Source organism: Bubalus kerabau, chromosome 10 (assembly GCF_029407905.1).
Source record: "Bubalus kerabau isolate K-KA32 ecotype Philippines breed swamp buffalo chromosome 10, PCC_UOA_SB_1v2, whole genome shotgun sequence".
In the NCBI taxonomy this organism is placed as follows: domain Eukaryota; kingdom Metazoa; phylum Chordata; class Mammalia; order Artiodactyla; family Bovidae; genus Bubalus; species Bubalus kerabau.
Genome location: NC_073633.1, coordinates 105,305,698 through 105,329,659, shown reverse-complemented (window position 1 = coordinate 105,329,659; position 23,962 = coordinate 105,305,698). Strand labels below are relative to the sequence as shown.

At 52.4% G+C, this 23,962-nt stretch overlaps 1 protein-coding gene across 5 annotated transcripts in view; it reads left to right on the top strand.

Annotated features, from left to right (window-relative positions):
- PTPN21 (protein tyrosine phosphatase non-receptor type 21) overlaps positions 1–23,962 on the top strand; it is a 76,511-nt gene that overhangs the window by 45,047 nt on the left and 7,502 nt on the right. For all 5 annotated transcript variants that reach the window (XM_055538834.1, XM_055538838.1, XM_055538837.1 and 2 more), the window contains 6 exons: positions 329–417; positions 2,717–2,804; positions 3,901–3,980; positions 13,122–13,182; positions 13,791–13,875; positions 18,038–19,341. In XM_055538834.1, coding sequence (XP_055394809.1) covers positions 329–417; positions 2,717–2,804; positions 3,901–3,980; positions 13,122–13,182; positions 13,791–13,875; positions 18,038–19,341 — 1,707 coding nt within the window. The remainder of the gene's footprint in view (positions 1–328; positions 418–2,716; positions 2,805–3,900; positions 3,981–13,121; positions 13,183–13,790; positions 13,876–18,037; positions 19,342–23,962) is intronic.

Genomic DNA, 23,962 nt, shown 5'->3' with positions numbered 1-23,962 from the left:
GGGACGCTGCGCTGCCCAAAGGCCCGAGATGTGCAGACGTTTGGAAATGTGAAAGCTGAGGTCCTCGTGGCTGAAGTTTTCTCACAAAACAGATATTCCTGTTTTGTCGTTTGTTCTTGGAATTACTCTTGGAATAGAATTCCTTAAGGAGCCCAACTGTTTTTCATTTGTGTTTCCAGGGTGACACATTTATACCTTGCAGACTTTCCCCCTCAGGGGAGGTCTCCCAAGCCTTTTCCACGTGGGACACAACAGTAGGGGTAGGTGGGCCCTGGGGCCCCGTGTCTCTGCCGCCCCCAGTGTTTCCTTGTCTGATTTCTCCTCCTAGGACAGCCAAGGCAGTGACATATCCATCGGAGCGTGTCTCGAAGGCGTCTTTGTGAAACACAAGAGCGGGAGGCCCCCTGTGGTATTTAGGTACTTTTCTTTCTGCGCACTTTCTGTGGCTCCTGTAGGTGATTGGGTTTTGGTCCCTGTGCTAATTGTATTGCTCACAAGTAAGTGTCTCCCAAGGCCTCACTAGGAAATGGAAACATGCCCTTCTTAGAATAAAATTGCACCTGACCACAATAGTTATAAGATACTTAATTCAAAACTAAATTGCAGAAAACTGTTTATAATGGTGACCTGCTTAGGAAATGTTTAAAGACATGTGACCCTTTTCTTACCATATGGAGGCCATTCTTTGTGTGTGAATTTTTCTTTTCTTTTCTTTTTTTTTTCTATGTGAAGTATGAGTATTTATTTCAGGGTTTAGATCCCAGTCGATTTCAAAAACAAAATCCGATTTCTCTCCTCAGTAGCTGAGGCTTGCATGTTAGGATGAGTTCCTGGAGGCTGAAGGGCTCTGTACCCTTAGAAACACGTTTCATCAGGTTCAGCATAAAGTCCCTGATGCCCACTGTACCCCAGCCTTAGGGGAAAGAAACAAAATTCACCACTGTGGGGCTGAACAAACGCACACGCACTCATGTAAATGAGCAGCGCATTTTTCATTTGAGCTCTGGTTTCCCTGGCTATTTCTCATGGGAAATCTAGGCTTTCCCTGATTCTAGTTGGAACCAAAATTCCTAAAATACCAACATTTAAATTACTTTTTGTAATGTAGATTTTTCTTCTCTTGATTATAAAAAGAGTGGTACTCTTCATTTGTGGAAATCTTAGAATGTAGTCTAGTCAGGAGGACAGAGGACATATGGCAGTGTGCTAAGCGTGGCTGGCTTGCAGCAGCGAGATTTCAGGCGAAGACAGTTCCCTTTTCAGTACTCTGTGTCCCTTCACTTCTTTGCTCTCCTGCCTTTGGGGGTCTGAATGATTCTCCCTGGTGATTGTGACCATGGAGCGTGTACCCGGCTTGGGGAACAGGTCCCCGCTCTTGGACCGTCCTGCCCTGGCTCAGGTGGCTCCCGAGGGCAGTTGCTCTCAGGTCCCCAGGCTGCTCACTGTCTGCCCAGCACGCTCAGTTGCAGGGCAGGGGGCAGAGATGGATCTGGCTGGCACCGAAGGGAAGGGCCCTGACATTGCTGGAAAGGTCACAGGAACATGGGAGACATCCCCCTGGGCTTCCTTTATCTCACTGGATAGGAAGTTCTAAAATGCCTTCTTTAATATGACACTCATAATCTTTCGGTTTAGCAATTAGAGACTTCCCTGAAGGTCCAGTGGTCAAGACTCTGCACTTCCAATGCGTGGGGCTTGGGTTTGACCCCTGGTCAGGGAACTAAGATCCCACATGCTCTGTACGCAGTGCATCCAGAAAATTAAAACACAAAAGCAATGAAGTACCAAGTTATTGTGAATGAATTTTATTTATTTCAATAAATTTAAATCTAATAAGATAGAGAAGGATAAAGGGGTAAAATTTTTTCTTCCAGACCTATTTTTCCCTTTGTAAAAATTATGCAGTGTGTAATAAAATATTAATATATAAAACCTTAACATGCTAAAATACAGTTAGAAAGTTCAGAATTGGAGTTTCAATCCTGGTGAACACCCCCAGAATAGTTCACTCTTTGGTTTCCCAGCATCTGAACTTTCTGTTGGCCCTGCTTCACCAGCTTTGTAGAGCATCTCTGCTCTACCTCGGGGTCTTATTTTGCCCTGTGTACCAGAAGGTAACAGTGCTTGTTAGGTCTGTGCTCTCCACCTGCCCCGCCCCCGCCTGAGCCCCTCTGAGGGCGGCGCTGCCCCTCGCCCATCTTCGTGCCCCAGGACCGAACACAGGGTGCCCGGTATCGTCACAGTGGGTGCCCGCTAAAGCGTTTGTTGAATGAACGAAGGAGCATTGGCAGCTGAGAGTGAGATATTTGATCAAACTAGTCCAGCAAAAGAGGATGAGTAGAGTTTACATTTTTATGTATTTATTTTGGCCTAGCCGTGCAGCATGTGGGATCTTAGTTTCCTGACTGGGGATCAAACCCTTGCCCCCTGCATTGGAAGCGTGGGGTCTCAACCACTGGACCCCCAGGGAAGTCCCGAGTGTACAGTTCTGAATACTCTGCCTCTGTTTTAGTATACATGTGTTACTTTTTGTACCTCCGTGTTGTCACTTCAGTTATAAAATGCATGCTAGCCAATTAAAGCCCTGTTTTCCTCCTAAAATGGTAACAAATAATAGGTTATACATTAAGCTCAAAAAGGAAAAAAAATCTTATCTTCTGTCTCTTAGTAAAAATCTGAGTACTTATATGACCATTTTCTGCTTGTTGTTCTCCAGGTGGCATGATATTGCTAACATGTCCCACAATAAGTCCTTTTTTGCATTAGAGCTGGCAAATAAAGAGGAGACCATCCAGTTTCAAACTGTGAGTAAACATTAGGAATCTGCATGGACTGTTTTTCCTAAAAGTTAACATTTCTGTGTGTATGTTTGGGGGAGTAGCTTTAAAACATTTTGCATAATCGCACTTAGCAAAGTTGCTCAGTAAATACTGTTGAATGAATTGAGTCTTTGGATAAATACTCAATTTACTAAGTATGATTAAATGACCTTTAAATTACGTACATAGGCTCAGCTATAAAGAATCTGCCTGCAGTGCAGGATACGGGGTTCAATCCCTGGGTCGGAATGATCCCCTGGAGGAGGGCACAGCGACCCACTCCAGTATTCTTGACTGGAGAATCCCACGGACGGAGGAGCCTGTATGGTCCATGGGGTCGCACAGAGTCGGACATGACTGAGCGACTAAGCACGCATGAGCACAAGTAGGGAAGAAAGGAAACACTGGCATCTTGGCTCCCACTGATACGAATAGCTCTGTAGAAATACTGTTTCACAGTTACCTTTACTCTCTTGACGAAAGCCATGAGTCTGAGTTACTTCTTTTAAAAATGTCTTTGAGTATCTGTTTGTCAATAATAAAATGTTTTGTTTAGTCACATCTTTGAGTAATAATAAAAGATGACATTTTCATAATTTAAAGATTTCTAAGTCATCCGGAAACTGTTACTATAAGAATCGTTCTATTGAGAGCTTTTTGTTGGTCTTCATAATTTTTTTTTTTAGGTACTGAAACTTTTATTAAACCCTTGTTAGACACCACACTTTGAGCCAAGCACCCTATGTACACTTCCCCCAAAAGTGTGAAAGTGAAGTCACTCAGTCGTGTCTGACTCTTTGCGACCCAGTGGTCTGTAGCCTACCAGGCTCCTCTGTCCATGGGATTTTCCAGGCAAGAATACTGGAGTGGGTTGCCATTTCCTTCTCCAGGTGGTCTTCATAATTTGAATCCTAATTACAACATTCATATGAAGAGTGCAGTGGTAGAAAATGCAAGAATCACCGTGTGTTAGAAGTGACTTTGGTATACCATGTCACCCATGTCTGTCTTGTTCTCAGATAAGGTCTGTATCAAGTTGTAGATGTCCTTTGCTTTACTTCGTGTGTCTTTTGTTTGCTAGGAAGACATGGAAACAGCAAAATACGTCTGGAGACTCTGTGTTGCGCGACATAAATTTTACAGACTAAATCAGTGCAGCCTGTAAGTATACCCTGCCCGTGGATACTGGAAAATGATGACCTTAGAAGTTTTCGTCCTGAGCTATAGGGTATCATCTATAGGGCAATTTTTTTTAAGAAGATAACTTTTGAATGACATTTTTATAATAATCTCTTTGCTTTTGTATGTTAAAATTTTATTTCTCAGTTATTTTTCATTTTAGCTTTGGACCAACCTCTAGTATCTACAAATAGGCCTCTAAAATTTCTTTCAACTAGTAACACAATTATTCTAATTCTTGAAAGCTAAAAGGAAAAAAAAATTTTTTTTAATCAACACTTTGAGTCATAAAAGCTCATTCAGCTCTTCCAGCCATTTGAAGAATTTACACTCCTTCTTAATGTACATTTTTCCTAGCCCCATGGGTTTACCCCTTTCTGCTGGGTCATTCCTGTCAGGACACAAACATGCTGTCACATTTTACCTCTAAACACATTTTCTCCGTTTCCACATCCCTGTAGCCACGGTGCTGTATCTTTCTTCTTTTCTCTTGGAAAGAGTTGCATCATCTTTCTCTCTCCCCTCCCTCCACCGTTTCCCTTAAGCCACCTCCTCACTGACGCCCCCTGTCAGAGTGACGGAGACCTTCACCCAGGGCCATTTGACGAGCTCTTCACTTGAGTGCTGGGCGGCACCAAACCCTGCCTGCCCCTTCCTCCCTGCACCCCGATCGGTGCTCCTCCTTGGCTGCCAGGACCCCCTTCTCCTGCTTTTTCTCTTTCTGAGGCTGTTTCTTCTCCGTGCTCCTCCTTGGCTGCCAGGACCCCCTTCTGCTTTTTCTCTTTCTGAGGCTGTTTCTTCTCCGTGCTCCTCCTTGGCTGCCAGGACCCTCTTCTCCTGCTTTTTCTCTTTCTGAGGCTGTTTCTTCTCCGTGTTCCTCCTTGGCTGCCAGGACCCTCTTCTCCTGCTTTTTCTCTTTCTGAGGCTGTTTCTTCTCCGTGCTCCTCCTTGGCTGCCAGGACCCCCTTCTGCTTTTTCTCTTTCTGAGGCTGTTTCTTCTCCGTGCTCCTCCTTGGCTGCCAGGACCCTCTTCTCCTGCTTTTTCTCTTTCTGAGGCTGTTTCTTCTCCGTCACCTTGGCTGCTTTCACCCCCGGACCTCTTCTCGTCTACACTCACCCGGTAGGGGATTCGGCTTGACCCGGTTCGTAGCACCATCTATACCTACAGCGCACCTGACTTTGTCGCTAGCCTGTCTTCCCGCGAGCTCTCCACTCGCACCCCCGGCTGCCTCCTTGGCATCTCCACTTGGGTGCCTCACAGGCTTGTCGGATTTGGTAAAGTGCCTAAAGCCAGACTCTCGGCCCGCGGCTCGCCTTCCTGCCCGAGTCTGCGGCTCCTGCTCCTGCCTGTATCCTCCTGCCTGTATCCTCAGGCGCCGGCACAGCACAGGCACCAGCCCCGGAGCTAGAACTCCTCCTCATTCCTGCTTCTCTTTCCTCCCACGCGGAGTTCCTCCGTGCGCTCCGCGAACTTGGTACCTTCGAAATCTCTCTCAATCGGGCCATCTTGACGCTCCTTCAGCAGGTAACTTGGTGCCGGCTGCCCTGGCTCTCACCTGGAATACTGCCGCAGCTCTCCGGCTGTTTCCGGGCCTCCCTGCCTGTAGCCGACTCTGCGTCGTCAGCCGGAATCCTCTCACTCTGCCTAAGGCCCTGCACTGACCCGCCCTCGTCCTCGGAAGCGCAAAGCCGCGTGTGCTCTGTGCTTGCCTGGTTCCACTGTTCCCTCTGCGCTCCTTGCTCACCCACTCCAGCCACACTGGTATCCTTTCTGGTCTCTGAGCGTGCCCTCCGTCCGTCCGACCCCGTCCCCTCCCCAGTCTTCACGTACTAGCCCCTCATTGCATCAGGGTCTCTTCAGAGGTGCCCTTCATCAGCGGTGTTTTGGTTTGTTGTAAATGTTTATCTGGCTGTGCCGGGTCTTAGTTGTGGCATGTGGGATCTAGTTCTGACCGGGGATCGAACCCAAGCTCCCTGCATTGTAAGTGCAGGGTCTTAGCCAGGGGCCTCCAGGCAAGGCCCAGAAAGGCGGTTCTTGACCACCCCAGCACCAGTCTCCATCTGCTACCTGTTTCCCCTTCATGGCCCGCAGCCCCCTGATCCGGGTAACCCCTCCCTGTTTGTGGTCTGCATCCCCTCCCAGCCATCCGCCCTCGGCCTGTCTGTAGAGCCCAGACCGCGCCCCTCTTGTTAACCTCTGTATTCCTGGTGCTAAGCAAGGGCCTCGCTCCCCGGAGGCCTTGGCGGATTTGCCGAGTGAACCTGGGGAAGCGAGTATTACGCGCCCTGCTCCGGGGTGTCTGTGGTGCTGTCAGAGCCCTTGGGAGAAGGGTACCTAACCGGAAGCACAGGCTCGGAGAGGCTTCCCGGCAGGAGGCCATGTGAAGCAGAGCGGTTCCACTCCTTCCCCACCCCTGTTCTAGAAGCCATGTCCTCTGCTCCAGCTCACCAGCTGGCCTCCAGTTGGCCTCCTGGCCCTGTCGCGCCTGCTCTGGGCAGTCTCCTTAACCGTATGAGCGAAACATGCAGCTTTGCTCCCAGTCATCGCTCAGGCCCACGTCTGCGCTGTCCTCCCCTCTAGCCCGCCTCCTCCGGGCCCAGTGCCCCGCCGAGCCTCCGTCCTGGCTCCCAGGGCCCTCGGTCCCTGCCCTGCCGGTGCCCCTCACAGCCCCAGGCCTTCGCCGGGCGCCCGCCCTCCTGTTCTCAGGCGGGCTCACCCTCATTCCTGCTGATCCAGAGTGAGCGCTGCTGCCGGGCCGCCGCGCCGCGCTCAGGGCTGCTTTTCCTGCCGCTTATCACGTGGTTCAGTCGGCGCTTCCTGCGTCAGGCGCCACGTGGCCCGCCTTCGTCTCTGGCTTCACAGCAGCCCCTCCGCACAGTCCAGGTGCCCATTCACAGGGACGCTGTGGGGACAGACAAGTGCAGACTCGCGCCCTGCCACGCGGCTGGCAGCTGGGAGCAGGGTCGGGAGTCCGGGCCGTGGGCTCTGCCCCGGCCGAGCCTCGTGGGCCCGGCGCGTCCGTCCGCTGGGGCTGGGCGCGCAGGGCTCCTCCCTCGAGTCTTCAGGCCCGGGCGTCCGGCAGGGCCGGGGCCGGCTTCCGAGTCACGAGCCTGAAGCAGGCTCGGGGAGTCCGGGGGAATGAGCCGTCCTGCTCCCCGCCGCCGTCCGTTTATTCCTGACGGAAGAACGGCTTGTACCTTAGGGCCCGTTAAGGAGAGGCGCTCCCCGCTTCATGGGCCCCAGTGTGAAGGAGCAGCGGTGCGAAGAGAAATAGGCAGGCCCGGCTTGGGGCCGGAAAGGACGTCCGCTGGGGAGGACCATCCAGCAGTTAATTAGCCTTGAGGCCCCGGGTTCCCTGCATCCCCGTTCCCTCCACCGTCCTTTCATATGGATGAGTCCCGCTGCTTCCCCAGGTGCAGCGGCCCTGCCCTTCTCCGTGGCCGACGCCGCCTCTGCCTGCTGCGGGGCTCGGGGCTCCGCGCCTTTGTGTGAGGAGGGCGCCCCCTCGCGGCGGGCTCCGCTGCGCCGGCGTCCCAGGCCGTGGCGTTTGGGGCTCCTCCGCACCGGCCTGTTACCGGCGTGGGTGGCAGTGCTTTGTGTGCGGACGCGTGTGTTCTGCTCAGAGCAGTACATGTGCAGTCTCCCGGGCCACAGCCCTTTCGTAGATGTAAAGCCTTTCATAAGTTTAAGACTATTCGTAATTATGAGCCATCATTCCCTCAGTTCACTCCCCCTCCCCCCCCCCGGAAATTAATGGAGAATCAGTCATTTGAAATAAACCATAAGATAGAATCTTTTTCCAGTAGGCATCCCTCTTGGTTGGTGGTTAATACCTTTTTAAAAGAGTTTTTTTGCAAATCACCCCTTGGTAACAGTTTTAAAGTTCAGAAGGAGAATAAATAATTTATGTGTGTGTTGGGGGTAAATGACTCAGTCTTAGCTCATTTTTTTTTAAATAATATTACTATTTATTCCCAAATATAAATAAAACCACATTTATATTAGATCCTCATTTGCATATGTTACATTTGTATAAGGAAAATGAGTATTTTTAAAATGAAATAATTATATGTAAAGGTCTATTTTCTACATTTTGCTTTTAATTTCCATACATGTTAAATCATGGAAGTCCATTTTCATGAACTATTGCTATGAAATAATTTACAATGGAAGATACCCACTTCATTCTACAGGAAGTGAATGTAGCACTTGATCCCCAGGTGAAGAGAAAGGAATTCTTTTTTTTTGGCTGTGCTTGGGCTTTGTTGCAGCACTTGGACTTAGTTGGCCTGTGACGTGTGGGATCTTAGTTCCCCGACCAGGGATTGAACCTGGCCCTCCTGCATGCAGAGTCTTAGCCACTGGACCACCAGGGGAATCCCTCTTTTTGCTTTTTTAATTTATAGTGTGAGAATAATGTGAGTTTTATTTAGCATTTCTTTAGAGTTGGAATAGGAATTAAATGAGGTAGTGACAGTTTCTTAGGTCTAAGGACTTCTCTCCCCTTCTCTGCCACCCCAAGCCCCAGACCCATTCATGCTATCATTGACCTGTTGAATTTGCATGAGAAGAATCAGAGGGAAAAGGAATCTTGAGAGGCTGCTTGGTGTGTGGGAGGCTCTTTCTCTCCTCTCTGGGGAGAGCGGGGGAAGGGGAGTCTAGTGTCCCCAAACCTGCAAAGCCGAGTGGCAGAAGTTTCCACGGACTTTGTCCAGAGGGGGAGGTTGAATTCCTGTCGCCAGTGGGCTCCTTGCTAAGCCTTGTCAGCATTGGCGAGTGTTCCTGCAGTTTAAGGCTACTGGCAAATATAGCAGCCAGTCTGTTCTGGAGACTTCTGTGATCAGCAGATGCACTGGCCCTTCCCGGAGGGAGCTGGGGCTGTCCCCCTTCTTGGCCTGCTGCAGAGTTTTTGAAGACACTGTGAGAAGCCTGGAAGAAGAGAAAGCCCCTGTCCCATTAAAGGAAGGTCACTGAGGTCAATATTTTCTGGGTATTTCCACTAGCCAACATATTTTTTGTGCATCAAAATCTCAGTCCTCTATAGCTTGAATATACAAGAAACGAAGCTCACAAAGCAAAAGTCGGTTCTTGGAAATTTACTGTCGTTACAGCTCAAGTGTAAGTTGTATGTGAAAGTTGCACAATCATGTCCAACTCTGGGAGTCCATGGACTGCAGCCTGTCCTGCTCTTCTGTCCATGGAATTTTTCCAGGCAAGAGTACTGGAGTAGGTTGCCATTTCCTTCTCCATGGGATCTTCCTGACTTGTGGAGTGAACCTGGGTCTTCTGCATTACAGGCAGATTCTTTACCAACTGAGTCACTAGGGAAGCCCAAGTGAAAGTTGCTCAGTCGTGTCCGACTTTTTGTGACCCCATGGTCTGTACAGCCCATGGAATTCTCCAGGCCAGAATACTGGAGTGGGTAGCCATTCCCTTCTCCAGTGGATCTTCCTGACCCAGGGATTGAGCTGGGGTCTCCTGCATTGCAGGTGGATTCTTTACCAGCTGAGCCACAAGGGAAGCCCAAGAATACTGGAGTGGGTAGCCTTTACTTTCTCCACTGGATCTTCCTGACCCAGGGATTGAGCCGGGGTCTCCTGCATTGCAAGTGGATTCTTTACCAGCTGAGCATCAGGGAAGCCCAGATTGTAAGTGCTTAGCCATAAGCATCCATTGCAGTCCTCACTCACTGTTTGCTTCACTTGTTCAGCACACATTTGGCAGCTTCCTTGTGTGCCAGGCACCAGTGGCACTATGGTGTGTCCTTTGCCTCGGTGGAGCCCATGTGTCTGTTGGGGTGGGGAGGGGGCGTCAGACAGATAATCAGCTGTTAGGAGCGTGTGCTCAGGAATCTGACAGACCCGCCCGGTTCTGATGTCAGTTCTGCTTATTTGCCATGTGACCAGGAACAATTTACTTAATCTAAATATCCATTACCTTATCTGTAAGGAAAGATACCCACCAGCCTCCTTCTCAGGGTTGGTGTTTGGATTCCCCAAGGTAATCGTGTATAGCCTTTTGCACTGTTTTAATAAGTAATGTCATTTGTTTTACTTGGGCTAGCAACCCTTTCTTCTTGTGTCTTCTCCAATATACACATTCCAGTGATTTCCAGTCCCCCAGAAATCTTTAGCTGTCTTGTTTTTAGAAGCACCCACCAGCATAGTAACTGCCCCCAAACACTACCAACTGTTCACTGTTCTCTCTTGTGTACTCAGTTTAGCTGGTCTCCTAGAAAACTGCTTTGACAAGGATTTTGGCAAGAAGAAAGAGGAGGTTAGAATATGTAGACCCGATGGAGAGGCTGCCTACGTCAGCTGGGCAGCAGGAAGACATACTGGTTTGTTTTTAGCAGAGGTGGCCTCTGCAGTGCCGCCTCCACCCTGGGGGCCGCCAGCAGGCGCCAGGATAGACCCCCGTGTGGGGTGCCGCCTCTGCCCTGGAGGCTGCCAGCAGGCGCCAGGATAGACCCCCGTGTGGGGTGCCGCCTCTGCTCCGAGGCTCACATCCTTGGGCTTCGTGTTTAACAGCCTTTGTTTTTGTGTCCGGCTGGGCAACTCTGGACACCTCGTTGGAAGATCCTATCAACGTCCATTTTCCTCATCTCTGTGTTTTGAATTTGTAGTCCTTTTAAGGTTTAGTCAATTTAGTGAGTCTCTAGACTAAATATAAACTTCAGAGGCCAACTAGGATGGCCTAAGTCTAGCCCTGATGATGGAGAGTAAAGGAAAAGTAGACCTCGAGGCTGCAGAACGCAGTGTCTTCAAGTCCTGGATGCTAAATTGAAGAATGTATTAACGTGCAGTTAAGGAGCGTCCCTGGTGGCCTGATGGTAAAGAATCCAGCCTGCCGGTGCAGAAGGGCTTGGTCTCTGTCCCTGGAGGGCTGCAGTCCATGGGGCAAAGCGTCAGACACGACCCAGCAACTAAGCAACAGCAGTGTGCAGTTAAGGAGCGTTTTAAAAGAGAACTGACACGCACTAACACGCGTACAATAGATGGTGGGAATCCACTATGACACACACTGACACGTGTGCAATAGATGGTGGGAATCCGCTGTGACACGCACTAACACACGTGCAATAGATGGTGGGAATCCGCTGTGACTCAGGAACTCAGACCGGGGCTCTGTGACAACTAGAGGGGCAGGAGGGGGAGGGCGGCTCGAGCGAGGGGACGTGTGTATACCTGTGTCTGATCCATGTTGATGTATGGCGGAAGCCATCACAATATTGTAATTACCTTTCAATTAAAAATAAATAAGAGGGAAAAAAGGCTCAGATACACCCTCCTGACTTTACTAATGTTTTACCAACTGATGTGGGTATTTTTGCAATCTAATGGAATTGACATCCATTTTATTTTTGTTGCATAATAATTACTGGCAGAATGGGAGCATCCTTTGGAAAAGAGACATCTATTCTTCATCAACAATCTTAATTTATTCCAATGATAATAAAAGGTTATTTTTAAAAGTGTTTAATCAAAAAAGTCAACTCATAAAAGCAGTTGCAGCTACTTGATAGTTCTATTAGGAGTAATTTTCTTTTACCTCAAAAATCTTGGAGAAGGCAATGGCACCCCACTCTTGCCTGGAAAATCCCATGGACAGAGGAGCCTGGTAGGCTGCAGTCTATGGGGTCGCTAGGAGTCGGACACGACTGAGCGACTTCACTTTCACTTTTCACTTTAATGCACTGGAGAAGGCAATGGCAACCCACTCCAGTGTTCTTGCCTGGAGAATCCCAGGGATGGGGGAGCCTGGTGGGCTGCCGTCTGTGGGGTCGCACAGAGTCGGACACGACTGAAGCGACTTAGCAGCAAAAATCTTATAAAAATTAGCTAATATTTAGGGATTTAATAGAAGAAATTAGTTGTTACAGTGCTGAAAATAATTTTTGAGACGAGACTTGAGGCTTGAGATGGTAAATTCACTGATTAAATGGAACTCATGTTCATTTTGTGATTACGGATTTTCTAGTAATTAGTAGGCCTTAGGAACACTATAACCAAGGATGACATTTTTTGTACTCTGTAATTACATGTCACATAAGCTTATGGGCCAGGAATAGATGCTCAAAGGTTTTTCAAAAAGAGCTTTGACAAAATTGCATCATGATCAAACCCAAGAATCCTACGTGTATAGGTTCCTAGATCTTATTTGCAATAAAACTGACCATACGCAAGACAACAACAAAAATGTCTGCCTTTATCTTTAAAAGATAGATTCTGACAAAAGGAATTTTCTTTTTCTTATTTGTGACCTATGTTTAAGGAGCTTGCTCTGAAAAGCTTAAAATCTCAAATTATCTGATAAATGTTAGCCAGGACTCCTTTTCATTTCTTTTTTAAAAGTACACTTAGAACCAGAGAGAAGTTTCTTGCAAAGGAAAGTAAATGGAGTTACCACCAGCCCACTGAACCGACGTTCCTACTCTTTTGCTCTCCCTACCTTAGTTTCTTAGAGGAAATATATAGTCTTACGGAGAAGGGAATGGCAACCCACTCCAGTATTCTTTCCTGGAGAACCCCATTGATGGAGAAGCCTGGTGGGCGACGGTCCAGGGCGTCACAAAGAGTCGGACACAACTGAGCAGCTAACACACATACTCCTAAGTTTCCCAAGTTCCCAGCTTGTCTCTTGATCATGTGTGTGGTCCGCGGCTAACAGGCTCTCCATCAAAGGCGCTCTGTTGCTTCTGGCTCTGAGGCTGGCAGCTGGCCGTCCGTCCTGAGCGCTGAGAACAGAGGTGGTCAGCGCTGAGCCCAGCCCGCAGGAGAAGCATGTTTGCGCCATCTCTTCCCTGGGGTTGAGTCTGTGGCCCTCTGGCCTGGCGCCCCCTCCACTCTGCTGCTGGTCGCTCCAGAGGGCCTGCCTGCGTGGACCGGGGACAGCTCCTCCTGCCTGGCCCTGGGCTCGGCCAGGCGACCGACGGCTGCTCCACGAGGCTCAGACCCTGGAGTGCGGCCGGGGGACCACCTGCCTTTTCTCTGATTGATGACTGGATGAGTTTGTCGCTTGGGAAGATTTATCCTTTACTTTCTTATTAGCATGTCTAGGAAGATTGTGTGCATATGAGCACGTGTATATGTGTTTCTCAAAGACATGTCTTATTTTTACAGGCAAACTCAGACCGTCATAGTGAACCCAATTAGGAGGAGGTCTTCTTCGAGGATGTCTCTGGTAAGAAAGAAGGAAAATTACAATTGCCTTGTTTTGTTTTAGTGCGGTCGCTTTCCTTAATAAAATACGCTTTTAGTAGTGTTCGTTTTTAGTTTGAACTGTTAAAGTATGCTGACATTTGACCAAAGAAATGGTGATTTTCTACAACTTAAGCCTAATATTTATATATGTAACATTTATTGTGTTATATATTTTAAAATATTAGGTCCAACCTAATACTAAAGATATTGACTATTAGCCAAGAGTAATCAGAAGTTAGTGGATATTTAAAATACTAGATGGTTCAGCTAATAAGATTAAATATAGTACATATAAGTTTTTTCTAATCAATTGTTTATATAAGAATTCAGGAAATCTGTGTCTGTTCCTGCTTTCTTGTGCTGTCTGCTGCCTGATAACAGCATAGTGCTTAGCATTGCCTTTCTGGAAAACCCTGCAAAGGATAGATAGGGTAAGAGCTATAGGGTGTTGATATTTATTTTTCATATATAATACGTCAGGCTCCTTCAGAAGTTTCTCAGTGAAAAGAAAGAAGCCAGAAAAGAACTGTTTACACATGTTCCATAGACGATGTGTTTTAACCCTGTTTCCAACTTTCCGATTCTTAGCCCAAGCCGCAACCCTATGCGATGGCTGCCCCACCCCAGCTGCACTATAATGGACATTACACAGAACCGTACACCTCTTCCCTAGGTAAAGTACACCATTTCTGAAATGCCTTACAAAATTACTATAATTTGAATACATCATGAAGGCTTGGAGATCTTGAAGCCAGGATAGTTTTTTGCCTGAAGTTATTACACAAATAACTTAAAAATTTAACTTCACAGAATTATTGTCATGATGATAGCCAACCTGGATTCATTAGAGTCAGTTTTTTGGGGGATGTGGGTAGCAAACATGTAGTATCAGATTCTGATGCTCAGATCTGATCCTGAATTTGGCCCATGGGCACTCCTTCAAACTGGCTCCCAGGTCCTGTTAACATGTGCCCCATGGGCTCTGAGTGCTTTTGTGATTTCTGGCCCCGGAGGTCCCAGGCTGCTTCTGTGTTTTTTCCTGCCTGAGACCTTCCCGTTGTAAAGGATTATTTTCCTCTATTTATGTTTATTTTTCAAATGATGGGCATATTGAGCTATGTGAAGACAGGGCCTCTGAAGCTATATCTCCAGCATTCATTTTACAAGCATTATTACTTTACTCTGTCCACAAGGCTCTGCTGTAAAGGCGGGGAGATGGATGCAGAGAGGTAATTCCACATCTTAAGAAGCTTAGAGCCTAATAGAGGAGGATAGCACAAGTACACAGATGACTTAGGTACAAAGGGAGCAGGCGTGTTGTGACCAGTGTGAGCTGGGCAGTCTGAGAAAGGCTTCCTGGAAAGAGGGGTGACTTCGAAAGGCGGGGAGTGGCGAGCTCCCGGGTGGGGCCGCTGCCCCTGCTTTTGTGGTGGGGTAGTGACTGCCCCGGCACAGACGGCGAAGCGGGTGCTTGGACTCAGGCCCGTGGGGGACTGGAGGGCGCGTGAGGGGACCAGGAGGGGGGCGGTGGCGCGTTGTTGGCGCTGCGCCTTGTGTGTTGGGTGAGGTTCTCCGGGCGGGGGTGGAGGGTGGGGGGGGACAGATTCGACTGCAGAGTCCCAGAGGGTGCGCCTCGGGGGGTTGCTTTTACCTTCCTCACTGGCTTCTCCTCCTTCCACTCTGCCCTCCTGGGGCTTTGACACCCGCCCCCCACCCCCAAAAATCTCTCTTCTCTTCAGTGTGTTTCCTCTCCGGTCCTCCCTTTTCCTCTCTCCGCGAGCCTCCTAATGTCTTCCTCTCCCTCCAGACTGCGGTGTGAACTGTCTCTTCTTTCGTTTTCTCCCCATTTCTGAGAGCGCTCCTGTGTGCCCCTTCTGCTTACTGGTTCCCCTTCCCCTCCCGGCTGTGCTGCTCCGCCAAGCTGCCCTCGCGCAGGAACCACGCGCCCTCCTTCCCATCGGACCCCAGCGTCCCAGCCTCTTCCTCGCGCTGGATGCTCCCGGCTCCTGCCCCCTCGGTGCTCCCTGCCCCGGAGGTCTGCCCAGGGCCCGCTCCCTCCACAGGCATCCGGTTGATCTCGTCTCATCCGCAGTTGGGGGCTCAGCGAGGAGGACTGTCTGCGTTCCCCAGCCCACCTTTGTTCCTGAGCTCCGCCCCCACGTGCCCCCTGTCCAACGGCCTGGGGGCCGTTCAGGGGGCCGGCAGGACCGCGGGCTGAGCGGGAGCACTCGGAACATTGTCCGCTGCCACCGCTTGCCGCAGTGGCATCCTGGAGTTGAGCTCTTCCGCTCCACAAGGCCCTTTGCCAGGCTCCGTGCTCCTTTACGGTGAAGTCACCCCCTGCTTCCTGGGATTCCAAACTGTTTATGATGCTTCTTTTCTTTTTTTTGCCTTCAGTACCCAGACAGTTGCAAATCCTCTTGCCTCTGATTAACTTCATGGAGCATCTGTTCCGTTTCTCCTCCTCCCTATCCCTCTGCTCCTGCCAATGCAGTCTTTTTTTTTTTTTGAGACCTCTCGTGAGTCGCTGCATCACAGGCGCTGACGTCCTCAGTTCCCACCCTCCCCGGTTCATCTGACACTCAGTGGCCGGGCTCATCCCATTTCCCTGACGATGGTCCGTGTCTAGTGTTCAGCATCCTCTTGAGATGCCCCTCTGTGCTCCTGTTCCAGGTCTCACCTCCCGCGCCCACTCTGAGCTCTCTCCAGCCACAGGCTCCTCCAGCCACTCCATGTCTACCAAGTCTCCCGGTTGCCCGCCCCGCTCTGTCACCCTCGGCGCCCTTTCCCTGCCTACCCCTTGCCCACCCGCTTCCGCCGGATGGGCTGTGCTGTGCTTGGGCACAGACTCAAACTCCCATGGCTTCTGTGGGAAAGCGCACTCCTCCTTGGGTTATCCGCCCCCCTGCCCTGGCAGGAGGGCTCTGGGCCAGAGCCCCTTCCATCTGGAAGGTTGGCCAGGCTGGCCGGAGGAGGAGGCAGGGGACTGCCTCTGTATCCTCTGCTCACATTCCCTTGACTGTGATTCCACAGGGAGCAGGGTACCCCGAGAGCAGTCAGAGCCAGGGGGCCCGACTGCTGGTGAAACTGCAGCTGCCGGCTCTCCAGGCCCCGAGTGCCGTGTGTCCTGGAGGTGTCCCTGACCCCATCGCTCAGCCCCAGCCGGAAGCGCTCCTTCCCTCCCCCAGCTCCTGTGACACCGGGCTCCTTCACTCGCCACACTTCCCTCCTTCAGTTGCAACACTTCTTCCTTGGGTTCCCGTGATTTCTGTGCTTACCTTTCCCTTTTTCTTTGGATCCTAATCATTCCCTACACCCTCCCCCACCACTGCCCCGTTAGTTCTTAGCAGAGTCTTCTACACATCAGACTCGTAATTGGATGGTTTGGGGGGTGCGCAGAGCAGGACCAGCAGGTATTATGCTGGTCTAGATGGGCGGGGGTGAGGCTGAGCGAGTGTTGGCAGCTGTGAGGAAAGGGGGCACCACAGACGCAGACCTCGGGGGGCTCTCGAGATGGGAGAAGCATGGTGCATTCGCAGGGAGAGCACGAGCTGCCTCTGAGGCCCTTGTCTCCGTGGCTGTGTGTGCCGCCGGAATAGAAACCACGCGTGAGACGCTGGCCTGCTGTTCCCTCGGACAAAACCATCATGAGGCTTTTGAGTCAGAAAAAGAATGTTTTTATCAGTGGCAACTATTCTCTGGTGGTCTTTCCATTGACGTGTTAGAAGTCACCCTGGGTAGTTTTTCAGGTGAACTACAGGCTGGACTGAAGAAGCAGGCCTCCTTCCAGCCCAAGCAGGTGCACACGCAGCCTCTGTGGACACGTGAGGCGCTCACTGTGACCTGTCTTACTCGGGCAGGGGCGGCACCGGGGGCGGGGGCGGCGCCGGGGGCGGGGCGGCACCGGGGGCGGGGGCGGGGGCGGCACCGGGGGCGGGGGCGGCAGCGGGGGCGGGGCGGCGCCGGGGGCGGGGGCGGCACCGGGGGCGGGGGCGGCACCGGGGGCGGGGGCGGGGGCGGCGCCGGGGGCGGGGCGGCGCCGGGGGCGGTGCCGGGGGCGGGGGCGGCGCCGGGGGCGGGGCGGCGCCGGGGGCGGGGCGGCGCCGGGGGCGGGGCGGCTGTCTTTGCGGGGGCGGCGCCGGGGGCGGGGCGGCGCCGGGGGCGGGGCGGCGCCGGGGGCGGGGCGGCGCCGGGGGCGGGGCGGCTGTCTTTGCGGGGGTCTCCTCGGCTTCCCGCCCCTGCTGAGGTGTGCAGCTACAGGTGACACTCGAGGACTTCGTGACGCTTAGATCCTGCTGAACTCCTTGCCCTGTTATCTTCATTCTGGAGGAATCTACACAGTCCACCTTGAGTTTCATTTCAGGAAATGTTTACAGACAGCCGGTGCTTGAACTCGCTCAGCATCAGCAGGGCCACACACCTAGGGGTATTTCTGCTCTTAGCTCCCCAGATTTCTGGAAAGCCAGCTTTGTCTCTAGTAAAACACATGCTCTTGACTCGCAGAAGAGGACAGTGTTTTGTGGTGGTATAGTTGTACTCTTAATGCTGAGCATAGATTTGGCTGTTCTTTACTGGGTGTGAGGTCCTGAATCCCACTCTTGGAGCAGGCAGAACCACCCCATTCTGGAGGTGAGGAGGCGAGGGGCCCAGAAACCGCGCGTCCAGGGTCCGGCGGTGTGAGTAGAGCCGCCGGGTCCCTTCATCCTGGAGTTTCATAAACGTCATCAGCATTCAGGCCGTCTCAGTGTTTGTCTTGAGTAATTGGTCCAATTCAGTACATTCAGAAAAAAATCTCATTATAAAATGCATGCTGTCTTGTCCCGCCCGCCCCCCAGATAACCTCTTCGTGACCAACCAGAACGGCTTCTACTGTCACTCTCAGACCAGCCTGGATCGCGCGCAGGTGGAGCTCGGCGGGCGCGTCCGCAACGGCAGCGTGTACAGCGCGCACAGCACCAGCTCCTTGAATAGCCCGCAGCCCTACCTGCAGCCCTCGCCCGGGTCCTCTAACCCCAGCATCACGGGCAGCGACGTCCTGAGGCCCGACTACGTGCCCTCGCACCGGCACAGCGCCCTGATCCCACCGTCCTACCGCCCGACCCCCGACTACGAGACGGTCATGAAGCAGCTGCAGCGCGGCCTGGCGCCGGCCGAGCGGCAGAGCCGCTCTCTGCGGAACCTCAGCCTGGTGTACAGCCAGCCCGAGATCCGCGAGCACGCGCGCCCGGGCTCTCCGCCCATGGCCCCCGGCGCCTTCAGCCTTAGCCACAGCTTCCACAGCCCGGCCCCCTACCCCTATGCCTCAGTGGCGGGGCGGCGCCCGGGGTTGGGTGCCGTGAGCGTGCCCGAGCTGACCAACGCGCAGCTGCAGGCGCGTGACTGCCCGGCACCCAGCATCCTGAGGACGCAGGTGTACCGCCCACCGCCCCCCTACCCGCACCCGCGGCCGGCCAACAGCACCCCGGACCTGTCCCGCCAGCCGCCCATCAGCAGCAGCAACCCTGACCTCATCACGCGCCGCGTGCACCACTCGGTGCAGACCTTCCAGGAGGACAGCTCGCCGGTGGCGCACTCGCTGCAGGAGGTGAGCGAGCCGCTGACGGCTGCCCGGCGTGCGCGGCTGCAGAAGCGCAACAGCGTCGAGCTAGCTGGCCTGGCGCACGGCCTCGAGGGCCTGCGGCTGCAGGAGAGGGCCGCACCGGCCCTGGCGGCGGGGGAGCGGGCGCCGCGGGCAGAAGACGGCGCCGCCGGGCCGCGGGGCAGCCTGCGAGGCGGGCACGGGAAGTCCTTGTCGGACGCCACCGTGCTGATCCACAGCAGCGATGAGGATGAGGACGAGGACCCCGAGGAGGGGCCCGCGCCGCCACTCGGCTCCCGGGGCGGCCGCCCCCCAGATGTCCCCCGCGCCGCGCCCCTGGCCCCTGGGCCCCTGCACATCCTGGAGCCCCAGGCCCCAGGCGCCGCGCCTGGGGAGGGCCCGCGGCCCCGGCGGGACGGGCTCTTGTCGCCATCGGCGTCCGAGTCGGACCTTACCACGTCGGGGAGGTACCGCGCCCGGAGGGACTCCCTGCAGAAGAGGCCAGCGTCCGATCTCCTCTCCGCTAAGAAGAATACAGTGGAAGGGCTTCCGCCTCTGGGGGTGAGCCGTGGGCCGTGCGGGGTGGGCGCAGGGGCCTCACCCCACAGCTTGGTGCCCCCTGCAAACCTGCCCTTCTCTGCACTGTCTGCCCTTTGTCCATCTTGTCTTTGACTTCCGCGAGTTCTTTCAGCTTTTTCTTTTGAACTCCTTTCAAACAGCCCGGTAGCCCAGTAGACACACACATTTTACCCTATTTTTGCTTTGTTTTGGAACTCTCTGAGTTTGATTATCTATGGAAATGATGGGGATTGACTAGAATCTTGGTGACATTGCTAGAGATAATGGCTTAGACCAGGGAAAGGTGAACGTAGGGGGCTCTGGAGTAGGATACGAGCAGTGGATGGGCGTCTCCAGAAGGTGGTGCCAGGGGAGAGGAGTGAGGATTTCACGACTTGGGCCAAGACTGCCTTGTGAGCCACCGGTAAAAACAGCCTGCGCGACGCAGGCCCAGGGCTGCTGTGGCTCCGTGGCCTCCTGCGGGGTCAGCGAAGCTCCCCTGAGGCGTCCTTAGTGGGCTCCGTGTGTCCCGTCTGTGTGGGTGTGGCTTAAACTGCTGCGCTGTGACCTCTGGGGACTGGAGGGTGATTTTGGGCTGCTTCACCCAGACCAAAAACCCGAGCACCCCAGATGTCTTTAAAAGAGAGACTGAGCTGAGAGCCCAAGGAAGGCCCCTGGTAGAAAATGCAGCTCCTTCATACTCGGTGTGATAAAGCACGCTGGTTTAAGCACTTTGTTATCCACTTGAGGCAAACTAGGAAACAGCATAACATCATCTCTAGCTGGTGAAGGCCATTCCCAGAGCATTCCCGGGGGTGGAGCAGGCTGCTTCACTGTGTCCAGCTTACAACAGGCCTATTGTCTCTACAGATGAGAAAGTGGATTCTGCAATGCTGAGTAACTTTCCCAAGGTCACACAGCTAGTGAGGGACCGGATTTTAAACCCGTGTTTATCTCTGTAGCTGGTTCTCCTCTCTTCTACACTGTTCTGCATAGAGGTTGTATTGTATATTTTAAAATATTGTGCACAGACCTGGGTTCGATCCCTGGGTCGGGAAGATCTCCTGGAGAAGGACATGGCAACCCACTCCAGTATTCTTGCCTGGAGAATCCCATGGACTGAGGAGCCTTGCGGGCTACAGTCCACGGGGTCGCAGAGTTGGACACAGCTGAGCAACTAACACACACACACACACACACACACACACACTTTTATATTAAGTAACACTTGCTTGTCTCAGCCGTGCTGTTCTTTGTCTTCTCACTGAAACCTTTTCACTGTGAGGCCCTCAGCGTTGCCCAGGCATTGGTGCCGTTTTCGTGTCCGCGTGTCCACTCTGGGTCATCTGGCTGCCTGATGGGGCATCTGGCTCCGCTCTGCTCAGGCCTCCGTTCCCCGTGCCCGGGGCTCTTGCCAGGTGAAAGTGATGCATTAGCCTCTGCACTCCGTCTCCCAGGTGCCCCCCGTGTCCTGGCAGCTGGGGCCTCTGCCTCCAATTTCTGCCAGTCAGCATGCTCAGACCTGAGGGCCCATCACACATGTGGTTCTGGCCTAGTGTATTATTAGAGCCTCTGAGACGTCACAAACATCTTCACAAGCAGAAGGAAAATTAGCACAGTAACTACAGTGGTTATGAAGTACACGAGTGTACACAGACTCGAACGACTTAACAGTTAGTGCTGTGGATTTAAATATGTTTTCTCTGAATGGTTTTGAACTGTAAGTCTTGGAAAATCAGTTACTTCACTTTTGGCTGCGTGGGATCTCTGTTGCTGTGTGTGGACTTTCTCCAGGGGTGGCTGGCAGGAGCCGCTCTGTAGTGGCGGGCAGGCTGCTCACTGCAGGGGCTCCTCGGGCTCTGGGTGTGCAGGCTTCAGTGGCTGTGGCCCAGGCTCAGGCGCTGCGGCTTAGTTGTTTCGAGGCATGTGGGATCTTCCCGGACCAGGGGCTGAACCCCCCATGTTTCCTGCCTTGGCAGGTGGATTCTCCTCTAAGTTGATTTTTAATTTTTCCTGGGAATACATCCTTACTCAACTGCCTAACAGTAAAGGCCATTGTCTCAGGTTGGCTGAAGCGGAGGGGATGGCCCAGCGTTGGTGATTCGGGGCGGGACAGGGTGTGGATGTGTCTGCGGGATGAAGTAACTCGGCCTGAGTCCTCGCCAGCTGGTCCGGCCCTCTCGTAGTTGACACTCTTCGCTGATTACATCAAGACCTGTGCCTAGTTCTTAATGCGGGGCCTGAGTCTGGCCCCAGATGAGTGGAGTCCAATATTCAAGTCTGTTTTCCCAGTAGTTTTTGAACGGGCCCAGGGAGTTCTGTTGGATCTAAGGACTTTGATTTGGGTTCTCCAAAAGTTCTCCAAATGCCCCCCTCCTTGGCTTGGAGGCCTCCGGTATCGACCGTGTGACTGGGTCATGCTTTTGCTCCCCTCGTTTGTGGCCCGTGCGCGCGTAGTTGTCCTGCAGCAGGTGGAATCCTCCCAGACCAGGGATCGAACCTGCGTCCCCTGCATCGGCCAACAGACTCCCAACCACTGAACCACCAGGGAAGCCTCCCCCCCACCCTCCGCCCCGGTCTTTTCAAATAAGGAATGTTCTTACTTGAAGAACGGGAATGGCAGCGGTGGCCTGGGAACAGGTACAGGACCTAAGAGTGGAAGACTCGGCCGTGAGTCCGGACCTTGCCGTTCACTGGTTCTCTCCCAGGGGGCCAGGCCCTTCACACCCAGCCCCTCGGCTCCTCCATCCGAGACCCGGGACGGGCACCCCTTCTCTGTCTTCTGTGGTGTGGCGTCAGGTCCCACTGAAGCTTAGACTCAGAAAGTGTTTTCTGAATTCTGTCCTGCAGCCCGACTGACTTGAATGCAGGGTTTCTATTGTTTTGACCCTGTTTACCATATACAAGGAGCCAGCTAGCTGGTGTGACCTTGGACCAAGAACTTAATCTCTCTGACTCTTGTTTTTCATTTGTAACTGAGACAACCCGAGAGAGTTGTTGGAGGAAAAAAAGTGAGGTCCTGGCTCATAGAAAGTGCTTGGTCAAGTTTAACGTATTACTGTGAGGTTGCATCATACTTTAACTGACTGACTTCCCAAGAGCTGGAGTCCAACCCCTTGCTACCCCTCTGACCACCCCCATAGTAACTCCCGTTGCCTTGGTTGTTTTAATGGTGACCACAGGCGAATGAACATACAATGTGAATTATGGTTATGGGGGTTTAGTACTAAAAACAGTGGAATGAATTGCAGATAAGCAGGAACATTCCGGAGTTCTCCACCCGTCTCCACCTGCATGGACTTGATTGCTATCTGGCAGAGGTGGACTGGTTTGAATGCTTGTGTGTTTACAGGAAGAGTTTCTGTCTCACCCTCAGTCTCGTGTGGTGGTTCTCACATGAGAAACCACCATTCGGCCAGTACCTTTAAAAGCACGTCCTCTGAGGCTAAGTGAGGGGTGTTTGGGGTGAGCTTTGACTGTGAGCCCCTTTCTTCAAATACTGGCTTTAGAGCTGGCCTTACCAATCACCCAGCGCATGGTGCTGGGACATTTCAGTCCTTCAGGCCGAGAAGCGCTGGGGCCACTTCTCCTGGCTGTCGGGAGCTGAGTTTTCCATTTTCAGGCTCTTGTGAGGCAGATTGACGTTAGCCATGGTGGGAGAATTGGCCCCTGGAACCTGGCAGACGCCACCCGTCGGAATGGCCCCCACGCCCCCCACAGCCCACTGTCAGCCGCTCACTGTCTCCTGCACAGCCGAGAACCCTGGCGTCGTCACCCAGGCAGGAGCCTTGTGCTCTGTGTGCCTCCCCCGCGGTCTCCCTCCAAGGCTGACAGAGCTGGGGCGAAGGCGATCTCATTTATGAGACAGAACTGAGGAAACCGTTGCAGTCAGAGTAGGGCTGCTGTCATTATGAATATATCCCCTGGCTTCCCAGGAGGTGTAGGCTGTTAAAGAGGACTTGGCATTCTTGCGCTTGTTTGCCTTCGAGAGCAAAATTGCTGGCTTGAAGAAACACCAGTTTTCAGCAGACAGAATTCCGCGGGTGCCCTCTCTCATACCCTCTCCCGGTGTAATGATGGAGATTTCAGCCCTGCTGTTTTCTTCACTTGGAAAATCCGGCGTTTACCAGAAGTGTGGTAGTCTAACCCCCGTCACACAAGTCTGCCGCACAATGTAGAAGACAACAGAGCCACCACAGAAAACACTGAAACTGTTTTTGTTAGTTTGTTTAATGTATGAAAGCTCACTACAGTCAGGCCACTACATTTAAACCCTTATCATGGACTACAGCTGATTTTCACGCGTGTCACAGTTTGACATTCAGGAGTCCAGTGAGTCCTGTGAAGGAATGCTGTCTGCTCGGAACCTCATCTTCCATTACAACAGAGCCCTGAAACCAGCTGCATTTCAAAACCTTCTATCTGGAAGACTTATCAGGGCTTTGGCCTTGAATGGAATGTCTTCCTCCTCATATTTGTGAAACTGTGTGTGTGTGTGTGTAGGAGCGTCATCTCTCCTGTGGTTGTTGATTTAGGAGAACCTCCCTCCCTCTGTTTGTTTAGTTTTCAGTCCACTGAAATCTCTTCTCAGAGGGATTGTATGCATGTATGTTTGATATATAAG